This window comes from Camellia sinensis, unplaced genomic scaffold (assembly GCF_055761805.1).
Source record: "Camellia sinensis isolate YWXY unplaced genomic scaffold, ASM5576180v1 Unanchor10, whole genome shotgun sequence".
Classification (NCBI taxonomy): domain Eukaryota; kingdom Viridiplantae; phylum Streptophyta; class Magnoliopsida; order Ericales; family Theaceae; genus Camellia; species Camellia sinensis.
The window spans coordinates 7,540,613-7,559,226 of NW_028128988.1; the positions used below are offsets into that span (position 1 = coordinate 7,540,613).

Sequence of the window (18,614 nt, forward strand, 5' to 3'; positions counted from 1 at the left end):
CCGGGGATCCCACTTCAACCATGTTTTTGATACTTTTCTGAAGACTCAAATGATAGAAATATATGTGGACGGGTTAGTTGAAGAAGTACAGAGAATAGAGAACTTGTTGCAAGTTGAAGTCGCCTCTTTCTGGGAGGGGACACTACAAGAATTTACACATTTTGCGACCACTTTTGCCGACCAAAAAAATTTTAGTCGCAAAAAAATGATATTTGGCGACCAAATATTAATTAGTCGCGAATGATCATTATTTTTGGCAACCAAATATTATTGGTCGCAGAAGGTTATATTTTGGCGACCAAAAAATGAGTTGGTCGCAGAAAGTGGTATACTTTTGCCGACCAACTACAAATTTGGTCGCGGAAGGTCACATATTTTTTGGCGACCAAAAATTTGGTTGCCAAAAACTTATTTTCAGCGACCAAAAAAAATTAGTCGCCAAATTAATACTTTTAGCGACTAATATTTTAGTCGCCGTTAATTGAGATTTGACGACTAAAAAAGTTTGTCGGCGAAGGTACCTTTTCTGCGACTAAAATGGTCTTTTGGTCGCCAAAAGTTTGGGAGGGAAATATGATTTTTAGTGGGGCGGGAATTGAAATTTTTTGGCGACAAATAAATTTGGTCGCTAATTTTAAAACTACGTCGTTTTGTACCATGAAATCAGAAAAAAAAAAAAATTTAAATCAAATCAAATCGGTGCCCTCTCTCTTTGTCTCTCGGTCCGCCCTCTCCCTCTCTGTGTTCTTCCTCTCAATCGGTGCCCACTCTCCGCCTCTGGGACCTCTCCACTGGCATCACTGCTCGCCGCTTCGTCGGCCACTCCAAAGATGTCCTCTCCGTCGCTTTCTCCTTCGATAATCGCCAAATCGTCTCTGCTTCCCGAGACCGCTCGATCAAGCTGTGGAACACTTTGGGTGAGTGTAAGTACACGATTCAGGATGGTGATGCTCATTCCGATTGGGTCAGTTGTGTTCGATTTAGCCCTAATAATCTTCAGCCTACGGTTGTGTCTTCGTCTTGGGATCGGACTGTGAAGATTTGGAATTTGACCAATTGTAAGATTAGGGCTTCGCTTGCTGGGCATTCTGGGTATGTGAATATGGTGGCCGTGTCGCCCGATGGGTCGCTGTGTGCGAGTGGTGGGAAAGATGGGGTTATTTTGTTGTGGGATCTGGCTGAGGGAAAGAAGCTTTACTTGCTCGATTCGGGTTCGATTATTACATGGCTGTGCTTTAGCCCTAATAGGTACTGGCTCTGTGCTGCTACTGAGGCGAGCATTAGGATTTGGGATTTGGAGAGCAAGACCATTGTTGTGGATCTCAAGGTTGATGCCAAGTAGGAGGCTGAAATGAACCGTGTCGTCTGGTGTTAAAAACAAGGTTTAGTATCGTTAATTTAGTATATATGGATTTTGGGTTTTTATTGCTTTTGTGTTTCTTGATATATCTTGCCATTTAAATGTTTTTTTTGATGTGTTTGTGTCGTAGATAGTTGATGAATACATATAGGGCCTGTTTGATTAAGAGGATTAATAGCAAGTGGATTAACAATCATGAGATTAGTGTATGTCACAGATGTTGAATAAATTCAAGGTCAGGGAACTATACATTGTTTGCTCAATTGACATTGATGAGGAATCATTGTACACCCAAGTCTTAAAGGTTTGGGATGTATTGCCATTGGAGGAATTTTCAAAATTGGTTAAACGTTTGGATGGCATATTTGGGATGTACACAGATGATTATCTCAACCGTTGCAAGGTCAAATGCCATGATGGGTAAGTAAATTCTCGTGTACCCTCCCTAGTGTATCTAAATCTTTTTTTGTGTTGACTTCTAAATTTTTAAAGTTTAAATTACCAACCTATGGAACATAATTAAGGTCATGCTCTACAAAATGGATATCAATTTTGTCTTTCTAATATTCTATCATTGTCGTCGTAATTGCTATCATCTTTCTTTCTTTCCTTTTTTTTTTTTGAGTTTAGGGATTTCAAAGTTCCTATGACATGGACACTCTCTTCTGGTCTTATTCAATATAAGAATCTCAGTGAGACCGAAAATGGGAAAGCTTTAATAAATGATGCCTCTTTGATTGGCAAAGGCTATGTTGAGGATACAAAGGTGAGTGAGAGTTTGTTACTGATGAAATTCTACTTGTTGTCAATTGGGGCGGTCAGCCACCTACTATCTGGCTGCAATGGTAAAGAACTGAGTCTTCCTTTTGAATTAACAAACCAAGAGAAAGAGATAATTCATTTCAACAGAAGCACCTTTATACTTGGAAGGTCAGGCACTGGGAAGACCACTGTTTGACCATGAAATTATTTCAGAATGAGCAACTGTATCATTTAGCATCTGAGGGTTATCATCAAGTTCAGAGTAATCTATCCACTGATGATAGCTGGAGGCACCAGGAGGATAGTAGTGAGACTAATCAGATTCAGGAGGCTAAAAGAGATATCTTGCACCAAATTTTTGTCACAGTGAGTCCAAAATTGTGCTTTGCTGTAAAACAACATGTTTCTCAGTTGAAAAGGTACTGCTGGTTGGTTCTATTTTTGTTGTTTTAGGGCTAGATGTATTTATTATCATTGTGTTCAATTCTTTTTATTTTTTATTTTTTTATAGCTGAAGTTTTCTGTGTAAATGGCTCTGATAGTACATGTGAAATGGAATACATATATGTACATTATTCTAAGTCAACTAAACAAATTTTCTTTATGGCTTTCTAAAACGTCCTAGTTTTCTTACTTTAATTTAGCAGTATGCTATATTTCAGATTTTCAAAACATATAAATAAATGTTTCTCAAGGAATTTTGAAAATTTGCATTAATTTAGGAGGTGTTTGGCATGTGCTAAAATAGCACATGCCATTTTAGCACACTACCCTATTTGGCCACAATCATCTTATTTGGGGGTCACATCACTTCTCTACCACATCATTTCAAACTCACGTTTTTTCGCAAAAAGTCAAATTGTATACTTATTTAGATCATCCCAAATACCCTCTTAATATTGTTGTTTTTTTCAGTTGCAAAGGAGCCTTGAACATGTAGCTTGCAGTTTATGATATTAGGTCTGTCCACGCAAGTGCACTGAACAAAACTTACTTGTTGCTTAAAGTTCCAGTAGTTAGCTTGCTTTTGACCCTCTAATTATTGCAACTGTTATCATTTAAACCATAATCTATTCTAGATGCTGATAGTCTACCTCCCATGTGGCTATCTTTAAATCTAGGGCCTTGTCTTTAGCTTGAGCAAAACATACCATATCCCCTCGCAAATTATATGAATTAAAATAAACAGCTTACTCAAGGATCCAAACTGTTGTATTACAACTAGACCAGCATGGATGGAATAAAAGATATTGAAGTAGGAGAATGCAGGTTGAAGTCTGAGGGCATGAAATTTGTGTCAATAATTCTGAAAACTAATTCTATAACCATTCTAGCCCTCCCAGCACCCTCAATTATTGAGAGTCAAAACTTAATGATGTCCTTTTTCTAATGGGTTCTTGAGCCAGTGAAATGATTAAGAACTAGACGTGTGAAGAAAATTAAGGTACTCCACCTAACTTTTGCAAACAGACCAGAAGAAAAATGAGAAGAAAAATATTCACAAAATGTTGAAATTTACCATATTTGGAAAGAACATATTGTTTTATTGACCAGGAACAAAAGGGTAAAAAAAATGTGCCAAGCAAAATAGAAAATTGTCCCTCTAAATCTTTCAGTATCTTTGGTCCCAGTGAGTTGTGGTGGAACTTCATGGCCCTTTGCTTGTCAAGTTTCATTTACTTGTTGCTCAACTAGGTGAGTTGATGTCTATACTATTATGATGGCTCAGAATCGAGCAACCTATAAAAAAATCTACGGATAAGTGGATAGGCATGTGGACATGACTGATCTAATATGATTTCTCCATAATCAAGTTCATGTCATAATTCCAAGTTGCTAGGCAAAATTGACAAAAGCATGAGAAAATTATACAAAGAAATTTATGCAAACTAATTTCTCTTGTTTTAGATAAATTCTTTAAAAGTAATGTTTAGTTTCTATGATTATTTATGCCTTATCTTCATGGTATTTTTTATATGTAATTTTTTTTAGCATATTCATTTTTACATTTGGTGTTGCAAAGCTATCTTGTTTTACACTGTTTTTGTTTCTAAATGTACAGCTTTGTATGTGGGAATAAATCTTCAGCGAAAAGCAGTTCGGTTCGTATGGATGATGACAATGCTGATGCATTACAATTTGCAGATATTCCTGATTCGTTTGTTGATATTTTACCAGAGTCATACCCACTTATCATAACATTTTCGAAGTTTTTGATGATGCTTGATGGAACAGTTGGTACTTCGTACTTTGAAAGATTCCATGATGCAAGACAACTCGCTCATGGTAAATCTGGAAATGCAAGATCACTGGCATTCCAAATTTTTATCAGGACAAAGGAGGTTACGTTTAAGAGATTTAGCTCATCTTACTGGTCTCATTTTAACATCCTGCTAACTAAAAAACTGGTTCCCATTATAGTTTTCACTGAGATAATGTCTGTGATAAAAGGTGGGTTGATAGCTGGGGAGGTATGTGATGGGAAGCTCAGTCGGCAGGATTATGTTTCATTATCTGAGTGTCGTGTTGGGTCCAGTATAAGCAGGCAGAAAAGGGAGATGATGTATGATATCTTCTTAGCATATGAGAAGAAAAAGGCAGTTAATGGAGAATTTGATTTTGCTGACTTAGTCATTGATCTTCATTATCGACTAAGAAATGAGAGGTATGCAGGTGATGAGATACGTTTTGTATTTGTTGATGAGGTGCAGGACCTCTCAATGAAGGAAATTGCTCTTTTCAAATATGTATGCCGAAATTTTAGTGAGGGTTTTGTCTTTTCGGGTGATACTGCCCAAACAATAGCAAAGGGTATTGATTTTCGGTTTGAGGATATACGGTGTCTGTTTTATGTGGAGTTTTGGGATTGAAAAGGGATGAAACTGATGGAAGAAAAGGGAAAGGTCAAATCTCAGACATGTTTTATTTGACCCACAACTTCCGCACCCATGATGGAGTTCTCAAGTTAGCGCAGTGTGTGATTGATCTTCTTTACTATTTTTTTCCTCAGTCAATTGATGTTTTAACTCCTGAAAGTAGTCTTATATATGGTGAAGCTCCTTCTATCATTGTGCCCAATCATAATGAAAATGCAATCTTAACTATATTCCAGAACAGTGGAAAGGATTTTGCCGGCTTTGGGGCAGAGCAGGTTGTTTTAGTTCGGGATGATAGTTCGAGGAGGGAAATTTCTGATTACATTGGAAAACAAGGTCTTGTTCTAACAATCATGGCGTGCAAGGGCCTAGAGTTTCAGGTAAATGAATTTCCTAATTTATCTATGCATTTCTAGTTTTGAGGGCTGCATCTTGGCTAAATGAACTACTGCCCGAATCAATGTTTTTCCATCCTGTTATTGTTATTGCTGTTAGTTTTTTTCTCTGTGAAGGCACGAAAAGGACAAATCACAGCTCATTTATATGACAGAGTCTTGAATTTTGTTCACAAATAGCATATAATTCTTCTCTCAATTTTACAACAAAAGAGAAAATTACATCTTTGTAAGAATTTCCTTCATTCTGCATCTGATCATAAGCACATATTCAAGATCACCTCATTTTTTTTTTAATTAAATTTTCTTTAATTAAAAAAAATGAGGTGATGTTTAAGCACTTTGCAAGAGAATTGTCATGCATACTAGTGTGGTGTGACATATGACAATATACTAATTGAAATGGATTTATTTAGTTAGTCCGCAATGTGTGTAGAATAGCTGGAACAGAGTATTATCCATATATAGAGTTTAAATTGAAGTGGGAAGGATTTCAGGGCACATCTATGCAGTGGTTGGTGGTTATTTATTTATTACCTTTTAAAATCAAAGATCATTTGTAACCAAAACCAACTTCAAGCAATTGGGATTTGAGTGTGACTGTGTATTAGTTTCTTAAATCATACAGTTCTCAGAGCCATTAAACCTTATGTGCCCTCTATAGTAACCCTATTTCTTAGATCCAGTTGTTGATGATGGTTTAGTTTTTTAAAGCTTAAATATATATATATCTCTGATCATGGGTGTTGCCATTGTGACCTGTTGCAAAGGTACTCAAGAAAACCATCTCTGTGTACATATGATTGCAGTTAGGACATTTTCAGATGTTCTTCATGATTCATGGGTTTATAAGTCCATATAGTTTTAACATGGTTTGTGTGGTTAGTCAAACTACTAAAATATAAGCTTTTTGTCCGACACGGGCATCAAAGTCATTAACACAAAAGAACAAGTGAAGAACAACAAAAATATTAATGTTTCTATGAACATAATTTGTTAATTATTGGCAAATAAGTCAATCTCTTAAAAGGTGTAAATGAATAATAGAATCTAAAACTTACTCGGTAGTAATAATATTAGGTTAAATTACACTTTATCCTAGATATGTTTGTGATTGGTTAGGGCTTTGTTATATTTAGCAGACTTTATATTTAGCAGACTTTGTTATTGGCATTAACTTATTGAATCCATCATTTGGGTTCATAATAAATTTGAAGTTGCTCGTGCTATAGAGCATAGATCCTCGAGCATTGTACATGGATGTGTTGTAGGAGTAACTATATATTTTTTGGGTGGAATTGCCACAACATGTGCATTCTTCTTAGCAAGAATTACTGTAGTAAGAAAATGGCTAAGAGGATTTGAAAGGCATTGTAGCATTAAGATTTTTAAGGTTTAGTCAAGACTTAGCCCAAGATCCCACTAATAGTCGTATTTGGTATGGTATTGGTACTACACATGACTTCAATAGTCATGATGATATACTGAGAAACATCTTTGTGAGAATATTTTTGCTTCTCACTTTGGGCGATTAACAACGCCACCCTATTAGTACACATTAATGTGTATTTAGGAGGGAAAAGATTACACACTTAGTGCAATGCAATACACCATGTTACTTGCTTGGTAGAATAATGACACTGAATTGGTCAGTGCTCTGTATAACTTCTGTATTCTCCGTTTCTTTGCGGCAGCATGCAGCGTGCTCATCTGCAGATGGACGACAGACAATCAAAAACAGCTTTAGAAGAGGGAAAACTCGAAGATGCAGTCAGTTGTAGGGCGAAGGTATTTAATATCCACAATCATGTGCTTTATTTCCTCTGTGTATATCAAAAAGTATTTAGATATAACCTTATATTTTGTGGCTGTAGTACTTCTCTGATTACCAGGCTCTTGCTGTAGTTTTGTAACACACAGGAAACTTTAATCAGGTTTTTTTTAAATCCGTTCGTGTATTTAGCATTTTTTGCTTAACAAATTGTTGGTACGCTTTATAAAGTTCACCATAACAAGAGGATGCCTGATTTAGTTATTTTTGTACAGGTAACTGGTGAAGGAGATGACAAATATTTGATTGTTACTGCTGAACAGCCACTATGTGCTTATCATCTAGATGATTGGATCCATCCTTCACAGCTACCAATAAGGTTATAACTACTTCCATGAATGATAGTTGCCTTTATGGCTACTAAAGAATGTTGGAGCATGGACACAGATATGACACGATACGAACACTCTGACAACTTTTAAAAAGATTTGATACATGAAAATGATAATGACTTCATTTTTAATAAATAATAGGACATGCTTGGTCATGTGTCCGATATGTGTGGATGTGTGTCTAACAAGTGTCTGTGTCCAACGTTGAACATGGAAGCAACACCTTTTTAGAAGTGTTTCTGCTTTTTAGATGGTGGCTTTTATGTTTTATTTTTTTGGTTATAAATCTTTAGTGGCTGCTCTTTGTTGAATTTATGTTGCATGAATTAGTAGATATGGTGGATATTCTTCTTGCTTCCGCAAAGAAGCAGGTTCTCATGGTCACGATACTCTTGGGATTTTCTGAGTTCACCAGTTTGAGAAAGTGGAGCAGTTCTGCCTTGCTAGTTTTAAGTTCAAATATTACACTCTTATAATAATAATAGATATATTAAGTTCGAACACTCTGTAAATTTGTCTTAGCACCACCGACCCATAATTTTTCACTGCATCCAAAAGCTAAAAGCCAAGCAACCCTACATGGGACTTCCAAACCAAATGATTCTCTACTCATCCCTCCTCTTTAGTCAGCAACAATGGTGTATGATACTTCAAATTTGGTTGAAATTGCCACTAGTTTTGATTTTTGATGAAACTGGTTTTCACTGGACAAGTCCAATCAGTACACACACACACATATATATATAGTCGAGACGTGTGCAATTGAGATTAATTTCTATTCATTAAGCCAACCCTTATATATAACCTTAGGTATGTTGCTGCTATTGCCCATAAGCACTTTACATTTCACACAAGAGAGCAAAAGAGAGAGAGAGAGAGAGAGAGAGAGAGAGAGCAATATGTCAATGGAGGTGTATAAGAGAGCAAAGCCATACTTGGCAATGATTTTGTTGCAGTTTGGGTATGCGGGTTTAGGTATTATAGCCAAGTTTGGTCTAAACCAAGGGATGAGCCTTTACACCTTCGCTGTCTATCGGAATGTTGTCGCCGCTCGTCTTTGCTCCTTTTGCTCTCCTCTTTGAAAGGTTTTCCCCTCCCCCCCCTCTCTCTCTCTCTCTCTCTCTCTCTCTCTCTCTCTGTTGGGGTGGCTCCTCATGTAATGGGACTTGCTGGGGTGGCTCCTCATGTAAACCCTGCATTCTTTGGCAGAGGAATGGCAGCTAATGGAATGGGAATGATGGGACCCACTGGGATGGAAGGACATCATGCAGGAATGTGGACAGACACAAGCATGGGTGGATGGGGAGGGGAAGAACATGGCTGGAGGTTCAGAGAATCGAGCTATGGTGGTGAAGATGGTGCTTCTGAATATGGATATGGAGAGGCAAGCCACGAAAAAGGAGTAAGATCAAATGCTGCTTCCCGGGAGAAAGAATGGGGTTCTGAACGTGATTGGTCGGGAAACTCTGAGAAAAGGCATCGTGATGAGAGGGAGGTGGAAAGGGACAGATCTGATAGGGAACACAGGTACAGGGAGGAGAAGGATGGTTACCGAAACCCTCGGCAAAGAGAACAAGACTTGGGCTATGAGGATGACTGGGATAGAGGACAGTCTTCTTCAAGATCTCGGAGCAGGTCCAAAGCGATGCCAGAAGAGGATCACAGGAGATCAAGGGATGTGGATTATGGGAAGCGCAGACGCCTGCCATCAGAGTGACATAATCAAGCTTTTAATTCTCCATATAAGGGTCCTATGAGACCTTGCCCTTAGCATTTTCAAATCATCATGTCTCATCAACGGATTGCTAGAATGCATCTACCTCTGTTCTTTCTGGTTTACATGCAGTTTAGCTTCTGAACTAAAAAAGTAAGTTCTGTTTATGTGTGGGTAGGAAGGAAAAATATATCTTCCTCTTCGCTTTTACCTACAAAACCTAATTTGATGCAACACTTGCATAAAAAAACTTTATAGATTTGAAGTAGCTTACCATTGTGGATTTGCCTTTTAGGGGTTGGACTGTTAATACCCAGCTAACGGCCATCCCATTGGTTCCATGTTTGTTTTACTAATCCTCCTTTTTCAAGACTACTACTTCTTAGGGCATGCAACCTTGAGATACTAGAAACTTTTTGCTATTCTATATGATTTTGTGAGTTGGTTGTGTTTTTTCTTGGTGAAGCCTTTAACCACTAGATGGATAGAACTGTATTATCCCGTCATGATTATTGCAGTTTCCTTTCTACTTCTGACATACTTCAATGGTAGAATTTTGTATAAAGATATTTGACCATGGCAAGTTATCTAATTAAGTTCTTTATGTGCAATTGGCATGAGTTATGGCCAAATGATTGTGTTTCCTCTGTTCTGGTGTTTGTTAGAAGATAATGTGTGTTTTGAAGAATTAGGTTTATCTTTTCAATTTTGTATTCATAGAAAGCTTATATGCGTCTTTGGGTGGGTTCTAGCTTTCTAAGACTTGTCTTGGTGGATATGAATAAATCCTGTTAGAATAGCCAAGAGGAAATATATTGTTCCTTTGGTTTCTGACTATAAAATCACAGTAGACCTTACGGGTTAAGTACTATCATCAATGTACTCATATACACAGAGCCCCTCGGAAATAATCTCTCTACAGTGGTAACATCCTGCTGTCAGTGTGTGAGAAAGGAATGACATATGCAACTAATAGAATCAATTCCAACTTTGTCAATTAGGATGATCAGCTGAGTTTATATAGAAAAACCATAGTTTGACCAGTAGTTGTGTTGCAGCCATTGTCTCACTTAAAGAGCAAGTGGAGGGGATATAGGAAATCAACCTGTCAGGTGGAGGGGATACAGGAAAAACCAATAAGTGTATACTGTCAGGTGTTTTGAAATGCCTTGGTGACAATAAAAAACATATGAGAGAAAGCACTCTGACTACTTTAGATGCTTGGCTTGCTGCTGTTCATCTCGACAAAATGGTTGGGCTCCAATTTCTCTATTTTGTTTATGCATTAATCAATTTTATATATTTATCATGCTTCTCTGATAAATTTTCCAATTCTGTTTCTTTATTAGGTGCCTTACATCACTACTGCTTTGATGGATGGGAAGCTTGGCACGGAAGGGCGTAAGGATCTTTTTGATTGGCTATCAAGGCAACTTAGTGGATTAAGCAATTTTCCTGATGTTGTAAATCTAAATTATGTATTGTTTCAATTTGTTATGCTAGATGGATGTGACTTGTGAATGAAAACTTAGAATAGTTGTATTGTGTCGAATGTTAATGAATTATATATTGTGTCGAATGTTAATGATTCAGTTAATTTGAATGATGCTTTAAAATTATAGGTTTACTATGGATTGAATGAATTATTAGGAACTACAGGTGTATTGTTTTCCTGCTTTGGTGACCAATTTATTAGTCGCGACAAATAAATTATTTTTTTTCGCAAAAAATGACAATTGCCGACCAAGAGTTTTGGTCGCAAAAAATACATCTATTGCCGACCAAAACAGTTCTTGGTCGTGGAAACTCACTTTTGCCGACCAAAAGTTTTGGTCGCGAAAAGTAACAAATGGCGACCAAAACCTTTTTTGGTCGTGGAATGTCACAATTGGCGACCAAACTTTTTGGTCGCGGAATGTCACGATTGGCGACCAAAATTTTTTGGTCGCGGAATGTCACGATTGGTGACCAAAATTTTTGGTCGCGGAATGTCACAATTGGCGACCAAACTTTTTGGTCGTTGAATGTGATAATTGGCGACCAAACTTTTTGGTCGGGAAAATATCACTTTTCGCGACCAAAGTGTTTTGGCGACAAAATAAATTAGTCGCGGTAATTAAATATTTAGCGACCAAAAATTTAGTCGCGAAATTCAACTTTTGCCGACCAACTACAATTTTGGTCGCGAATTACTTTTGCCGACCCTCAATTGGCGACCAAAGTAACGACCAAAAAAATTGGTCGTGGATAACTTTTGCCGACCAAAAATTGACTTTTAGCGACCAATTTTTTTGTTGCCAAAAGTGTTAATTCTTGTAGTGGGAGGAAATGTCAACTCTGGATATGATCTCTGGAAGCTTTCAAGCAACTGGGTAAAGAGAATCAGAATATTATGTAGATATGTTGATGTTCAGATCCATGAAGCAATAATGGCTTTATATGAATAAGGAATTACAACAAAACTACATGTTTTTTTTATTAGTGTGCTCAGGAGAGAGAGAGAGAGAGAGAGATGCTTACATCTTCAAGTATTGATGTTCTATAAAGCTCCACAAACTTTTCCCTGATGATCCGATTCATCCTATCAACGTCACATGCATGCGTCCAGAAAGAGTCATGCACCCCTGCAACAGACAACAACATGAAATTAAATAGGAAACATAAATTTCTCATTTTCTACAAATTCCCCTCCAGTCTTTCCCAAGGAAGAGCCTATAAAAGCACGTCAGAGTTTCAAAAATGTTTGATTAAAAAATTATCTGAAAATAAATGTATGACCTGCATTTGAACATGCATTAAATAGAAGCATTTTAATATAATTATGAATTTCAAAACATACGGCACACTAGTGGGGACATATAAATGCATATTAGACTTGATTCAAGTTGAAGACAACACAAATGGATATTATATATTTGAATTCTTAATATGATCGTGTAATATTAGGAAATAAAATGATTTTGTTTTTTTTTTGTTTTGATAACCAGGTGTCCGGACCAGTTTATGCATACCTCGCCTAAATCCCAAGACCATGAAATTAACGATCGGGCAAACCTCTAGTGGCTCCAAGGTTTGAGATGTTTGGCCTTGTGGGTTTTGAATCTACAACCTCTTGGGTGGTAAGCCCTTTGGTTGCTTTCTTTACCCACTAAGCCAAACCCTTTGGGGTTATAAAATGAAATTAATTTATTTCTAACATCCATTAAGAGACTTTAACTATGGTTGAGAAGATAGAAGTGGATCTGTGGATTTAGGCAATAAGTTGACTGAAACCAATAAATCAGAATATTTCACTTCAAATGTATGATTAAAATTTAATTATGACTTAATTGTAGTACAACGCCATTCACCTAATTCACATAACAACTTCTAAAGTTATGGCAACGAAGGTGTCAGAAAAGAGGGGAGAATTTCTAACAAAAAGATGATATGTACTTACAGAGTCACCCTCACGCTGCAAAGCCAACACCTGAAGAGAAGTTCTTATCTGCAGCACCACGGTGTGATCAATATCATTTCACAGATTTTATGAGGAATTACATTGTATGATTTCAAAATACAACTAAACTCAAATACTCACAACATGCCGTTCAGTTTTAAAGTAGGGTTGCACAACAGGAAGACCTAGAGGAGTTGTCCAACGCACTGGTTGATTTTCTGAAGCAATAATCTGTAGAATTTCAATAATCAAGATTCCATATTCAAAAATAGGACTTCTGATCAAATTTAACAGTCCAAAATTTGAAACAAAAGTATACCTTTGCACAATCACCAAGCCAACCCATTATGGCACGTGCAGCTTCTTCGAATATTTCTCCAAGGGCAGACATTGTCACCTAGTTAAAATTGCAGTATTGAAAAGAATGATTTTTTTTTTTTTTTATTTTTTTTTAAAAGAATGACTGAAATGAAAATATTACGATTTGATCAGAGCAGCAAAGTTCATTTTTAAATCTTGGCATTAAACATCATGTGCCTAAAAATTTAACATTTGAATTAAACAAATGCATAAAGAAGCAGAACCAACCAAACAAAAACCACAGATTAACAATGCAGATACCAAGCCACAAACAGCCCATAGCAGCCACAAAACAAAATTTGAACTTAGCAGCCACAAACAGCCCATAGCAGCATAACACCTATCATCCCACTGCACCAATTACATTTCATCCACTCTGCAGCAGCCACATAAAACCAATCTGTTGGTGCATACCCACTGCAGCAGCCACCTATTAAGCTTAATCTTCAGTAGTCCACAGCAGCCACCGAAATCCATTCCTATACCAGCATAATAGCCATCCCCTGCAGATGCTCTCACAAGCAAAGCAGCATATAATAGAAGGGGCAGAACACAGACCGCAGACCATTAACCTGCATCCAAAACTGAATCCACACAGCAAATTCCAAACTGGATCCACCTCAGCTGCATTGCTTAATTTGATCCATATTATTAATTAATTCCATGGTAGAGTACATGAATCCCTTAGAAGATGCTTTAACCCACATAGCGAATCTGAACTTAATTGTCTCACATAACTCAGGCCCACATAGTTGCGCTCCATTAAACATACAATCATTTCTAAACTTCCAAATGGACCAAAGAGCAATAGGTGGTAAGGCTCTCCACAATCTCCTAACCACTTTCTTATAATCCCAACCTATCCACCAATGAAATAAACAATTAATTGTCCTTGGCACCACCCAAATACACCCCCACCATAGCATTAGGTTAGACCAAACTTGCCAAGTAAATGGACAGTGTAATAGAACATGAGAAGCAGATTCATTTTCATTTTTGCAAAAGGCACATAAGATAGATGCATTACTATTAAGGACACCAATATGTTGTAAATAATCCCCGGTTTTAACTCTATTCCTCCAAGCCAACCATCCGAAAAATTGGACTTTGGGGGGAATACCATTATTCCACACAAACTTACAAATTTTGAGTTGAGGGCCCATACTATCATCACTGAATCGATAAAGATCAGAAACCTTGAAACTACCACCAAAAGAACCATTCCAAATAGGATAATCTTCCACATCAACCTTCAAAGATGGAGCCACCCCCAAAATTGCAGCCATGCTGGCAACCTCCTCCTTCTCCCAATCGTATAAATCCCTTCGGAAAGATAAATTCCACTCCTCCTCACTGGATTTTCTTGCTGAATAACAGGATAACGTACCTTCCTTATCAAACCACATTTTAGAGCATGTGTTGTATCACATCCCTGTTCTTGTTCCTCGTACTGAAATGATCCATGTTCCAAGTAATATTGCTTTGTCCAAAAGCACAACATAACTCAATAATTTTCCAATTTAAACCCCCCCTAAGAGAATGACATTGGGTTATGATATCAAAGTTCTAGGGAAACTTATGGCGTGAGTTCAAACACTATGCTATGGGAATGGGGTCACATTTATAGCCTATCATGTATGAAGAAAAACTCAAAAGTAACGAAAGGGGAGGAGGAGAAAGAAATAGATGGATGGAGTTTCTGTTGACAAATGAAGGAAATTGGGTGTGAAAGATTGATATAAATTGTTGGGCCCATGTTCAAATAGAAAAACGTTTCAGGGAAAATTGTTTCTCCCAAGTGCTTCCCTCTTTCCCTCCCCCTGTCATGCTTTTGCCAGCTGAACACCATCCATATGTAAGGAAAAATTTAGAGTCATTATTTTTCTTCTTTTTATTTTCCTCAACTCTGCTAAACCAAACGGAAGGATGAAGGACTACTTTCTTTTCCCAGGGGTTCTTCCATTACTATTATCATTCCTTCCTCCTCGCTTTTTCATCCCATACAAAATCCTAGAATAAGGAAAAACAGAAGCTTCATGTGATGGAAAGTTACAACTTGAAGTAGCATCACGGAAGCTTCATGTGATGGAAAGTTACAACTTGAAGTAGCATCATGAGTAAAAGCTAAATATGAACCAAGAGAAATCTTTCTTTTGATGTAAAAGGATCAATTGAAGGAATTAAATCTTGTTTTTTATGAACTTCATCTCTATATTTGAGCAAATTTTCTGTCATTAAAGCCAATTTTGCATGGTATGAACTAGTTGAGTGAGGAAGCCTCCTAACCTAGGTTGGCCAATCACTTATATCAGTGATGGATAGTAAATCAAATCTCCAATTTCAATCTTTTTCGCTTATTAGGTGCCAGAGGTTCAAAATATGCCAAAAACAACATGGGTCAAGCATGGCCAATCATGAGAAACAATAAAATGCCAACTACATTAATGAATTGATCTTCACTGTAACCTTGACTTTCTAATAAATTTTCTTTAGCGTGAAGAATCAAAATATTTTCTGTTTTCATGACATAAGCAACAATATTAAGGACATTGAAGTGGAAATTATGTTCTCTAATGCTATGCTAACAACCTAACCCTATTTTCTAGTCAGTGGATGCTTACTTTAGCAGCATAGCAAGCTGCATTAAAAAGTAGGCCATCATCAGTAATTTGACCCTTCTCCTCTAATCTCCTTTTGATCTGCTCTCGTGCCCCAACATAAGTAATGCCATATACTGAAGTCATCACTGTCTGTTTCACTAGTTTCCAGTTTCCTATCCACCTGAAAGCTAACAAAGTTAAAGGTCATTATCTAGAATTCGTCATCTTATAAATATGTAATGTGGTCTAAAACTCAAACATTTCAGGGAAGTGAGGGAGAAGTAAAAGAAAACAACCTGTCCAATTAAGAGCTTGGCTAATAAAGCATTTGGACTAGTTGCAGGATCCTTATTGCTGTCCCTTGCCATGATATCATGAACCCTGCCAGATTAAACTGTTGCTTTTTAAGGGTCATGAATGCAGCATTAAAATATTAACAACAAAGTAATGCATGAGACAAAAGATCAAAGCCTCCTCTCCCACACCTCCCTTTCCCTTCTCCTTTTTTTATTTGGTTGAGAAGGGAGAGGGAAGGGTAAGAAAGGGGTTACTAGTTTATGACTTTGTCCAAATATATTTACAAAAGTGCTTTTTCGAGGCAAGACGGTGATGAAGAAGTTGATTAAGGTTCCACATTCCCTTCCTCCTGTTCGCTGTTGGGTGAAAAAGGTAGGTGGAACCATGGAAACTCTCCCAAACCCTTTTTCCTTTCCCACCTATTTTCCTGCTATCAAATACTAGAAACTCCAAATGTTGTTTAGAGGCCAGAAGTGATGAAGTGTAAGGTTCCTCCTTTCCTTTCACCTGTTCACTATTGGGTGAAAAGGATATGTTGATCCAAAGAAACTTGTGGGTATCTATATTATGCTTGGCACGTGGCGAGCCCTACGGGTGTCACGTTGCACCACTAGACATCCATGTGGCAGACCCCTGAGGCACCACGATGAGTATGTCATCACCACTATACATACACGTGGCAGACCTCTGAGGCACCACGATGAGTGTCATCACCACCACACATCCATGTGGTAGACCCCTGAGGCACCACGATGAGTCGGGGTCGTATGCCTAGCCTAAGCGGGGGCATGCACACCACCAAGTATGAAAACAAGGCCACAGCCTACTTTAATAGAGCTGGCTCACCTAGAGCTCTATATGACCCTTCATAACTCAAGAAATATATTCTCTACCCACGCACCCCAGCTCCATAGCAACATAGTTGGACTCTTGGCTCACCTATGTATACTTAGCTACTAAAGATGAGCCCTTGGCTCACCTATGCACTCACCCTCTTGGCTACCTAGGTTGGGAGCAGGACCTACGCACTCCCCTTAGGATCATTAGAGAATTGTGGATTGGAGGCTAAGACCTCAGGATCGTCCAAGGTCATGTAGCTGTCTCCCTACAGTGACAACTCCCCCTTTGACCTGGCTTAGAGAAAGGGACGTTGACCTTACACTTACATTTGATGCACATATGATACGCCTCTCAAGATATCATACCTACAGCTGCAGCTCCTGTGATGCAACCTTCCCAAGGACCTGAATCATAGGACACAACTAGTAGGGCTGATATTACCCTCCTGTCGAGTCAAGGAGAACTCGCCACTTGTCTTAAGGTTGCTTGGACTCCAATACACCTGGAGTCTATATAACGACATCATATGTGCAGCCACAATAACACAACAAGAGCAACAAGAATCATATAACATACACTAAGTGTTCAAGGTCCCTCACTGCCACCCCTTTCCTCTCTAAGCTTGCCTTGGTCTTTTCCTCTTCCATCTCCGGTAATCTCAGGGCATTGAAGTGCCTACCATCTTCCCAGAGATCAACGACCGATCACCTCTAATCTCTATCACCCACAAAACTCTCTCCTATCTTTTTTTTCCTACCCCTTCTCCTTTCCTTCTATCAAATACTAGAAACTCTCTTCATCCATCATCTAGAAAAGACAGAAAGGGGAATGAAAAGGAAAAGAGAAATGAGATTTCTCCCTCTTCCTTTCCCCTCCCCTTTCCTCTTCAACTATGAATTGCCATGGAAATACAGACTATAAGCTATCATAGGGTTTATAATAGCTTAAAGAGAACAATGATTGGATTCCAAGTTCATAATAGATATCATTATACCTTGCAGCAATTTCGGAGTAACATCAGCAGGTTTCTCTCCAGCAACTAAGTTGATAGCAGCTGCTTCCAACTATAAAAACAGAGCCACCATAGAGAAGGCAGAGGACGTGAATGTACTCTAAATCAATTATCAATGCCAAAACTCCACGCAAAATAAATAAATAAATAAATTGATTAATGATAAAATTTGCCAAAAAAACAATTGAAAGCAGAGGTTACAGCATTAACTCCAAATATGACCACAAAAAATAAATTGAACATAAAATACTAGACAAGACTTGAAGCTTAAATCTATGAAATCCATACTCAATTCACCATGGAAATAGAATAAATGTGTACAGCCATTGCATGAACCATAAAAGCAAGCCTCCAAGGCAGATTAAAGAAGAAAACATAAAAGCAAGCTTCCATGGCTGGTACATCAGGGGCTACAAATAAATAGAATCTCAAAAAGAGAATTCCACCAAAAACATAGGCTTACTAAACATAAGATTTCAATAGTCTCATAAAAATGACTATTGCACATGTTTCCCAAGTAATGCATAAAAGAAGAAAACAATGTCAACGATGCAAAGACAATATTATCTTTGAAATAAAAACAAAATTTATTAAGCAAAGCAATAGAAAGGGAGATATCATCTAGCAAAGAATGAAACAATATAAGTTCGAACAGAATACTTACAGCATCTCTTCCCAAGGCTGCATAGTGCTGTAGGCCATTGCATGAACCATCCTAAAAGAAGAAAGTGCAGCATCAAGATCAGGCTAGAAGAAGCCAAATAAGGTGAATGTGTTCTATTCAAAATCCTCTAAC

General features: G+C 37.7%; 3 protein-coding genes and 1 pseudogene across 20 annotated transcripts in view; 3 read left to right on the forward strand and 1 right to left on the reverse strand.

Moving 5' to 3' along the window:
• Positions 1-697: 697 nt before the first annotated feature.
• Positions 698-2,072, forward strand: LOC114274561 (small ribosomal subunit protein RACK1 pseudogene; annotated as a pseudogene). Its single transcript, XR_014357691.1, has one exon. The product of XR_014357691.1 is annotated as a small ribosomal subunit protein RACK1 pseudogene (transcript).
• On the forward strand, positions 1,569-8,642 carry LOC114300142 (uncharacterized). 17 transcript variants are annotated; one of them, XR_014357823.1, is made up of 8 exons: positions 1,569-1,780; positions 1,991-2,126; positions 2,336-2,541; positions 4,185-4,787; positions 7,088-7,181; positions 7,268-7,327; positions 7,440-7,543; positions 7,887-8,451. XR_014357823.1 is itself a non-coding variant. In XM_082911289.1 (7 exons), the coding sequence occupies exons 1-7, from the start codon at positions 1,569-1,571 to the stop codon at positions 8,529-8,531; spliced, it is 1,374 nt and encodes a 457-aa protein (XP_082767415.1). In that variant the 3' UTR covers positions 8,532-8,642. The 17 variants fall into 17 exon arrangements, 10 of the variants coding, with proteins under 10 accessions (XP_082767415.1, XP_082767419.1, XP_082767421.1 ...); XR_014357822.1 differs by having other exon boundaries at positions 7,890-8,451; XR_014357825.1 differs by having other exon boundaries at positions 7,299-7,327.
• Positions 8,643-8,730: 88 nt separating this feature from the next.
• Positions 8,731-10,897, forward strand: LOC145814461 (uncharacterized). The gene is made up of 3 exons (XM_082911297.1): positions 8,731-9,423; positions 10,329-10,522; positions 10,620-10,897. The coding sequence occupies exon 1, from the start codon at positions 8,770-8,772 to the stop codon at positions 9,271-9,273; it is 504 nt and encodes a 167-aa protein (XP_082767423.1). The 5' UTR covers positions 8,731-8,769; the 3' UTR covers positions 9,274-9,423; positions 10,329-10,522; positions 10,620-10,897.
• Positions 10,898-11,545: 648 nt separating this feature from the next.
• LOC114260259 (DNA-directed RNA polymerase 3, chloroplastic) overlaps positions 11,546-18,614 on the reverse strand; it is a 110,078-nt gene continuing 103,009 nt past the window's right edge. Inside the window, 10 exon segments of the mRNA XM_082911213.1 lie at positions 11,546-11,638; positions 11,791-11,958; positions 12,638-12,757; positions 12,851-12,940; positions 13,029-13,106; positions 15,691-15,839; positions 15,962-16,050; positions 17,801-17,822; positions 17,825-17,870; positions 18,483-18,533. Coding sequence (XP_082767339.1) covers positions 11,546-11,638; positions 11,791-11,958; positions 12,638-12,757; positions 12,851-12,940; positions 13,029-13,106; positions 15,691-15,839; positions 15,962-16,050; positions 17,801-17,822; positions 17,825-17,870; positions 18,483-18,533 — 906 coding nt within the window.

What these genes read in the sequence shown, in the direction of transcription:
- LOC114300142 (XM_082911287.1), top strand. Translation starts at nt 1,569, where the DNA reads ATGTCACAGATGTTGAATAAATTCAAGGTCAGGGAACTATACATTGTT. An exon ending in AAGGTCAAATGCCATGATGG is followed by an intron (nt 1,781 to 1,990) that starts GTAAGTAAATTC and finishes TTTTGAGTTTAG; the next exon opens with GGATTTCAAAGTTCCTATGA. An exon ending in TATCGACTAAGAAATGAGAG is followed by an intron (nt 4,788 to 7,087) that starts GTATGCAGGTGA and finishes TCTTTGCGGCAG; the next exon opens with CATGCAGCGTGCTCATCTGC.
- LOC145814461 (XM_082911297.1), top strand. Translation starts at nt 8,770, where the DNA reads ATGGCAGCTAATGGAATGGGAATGATGGGACCCACTGGGATGGAAGGA.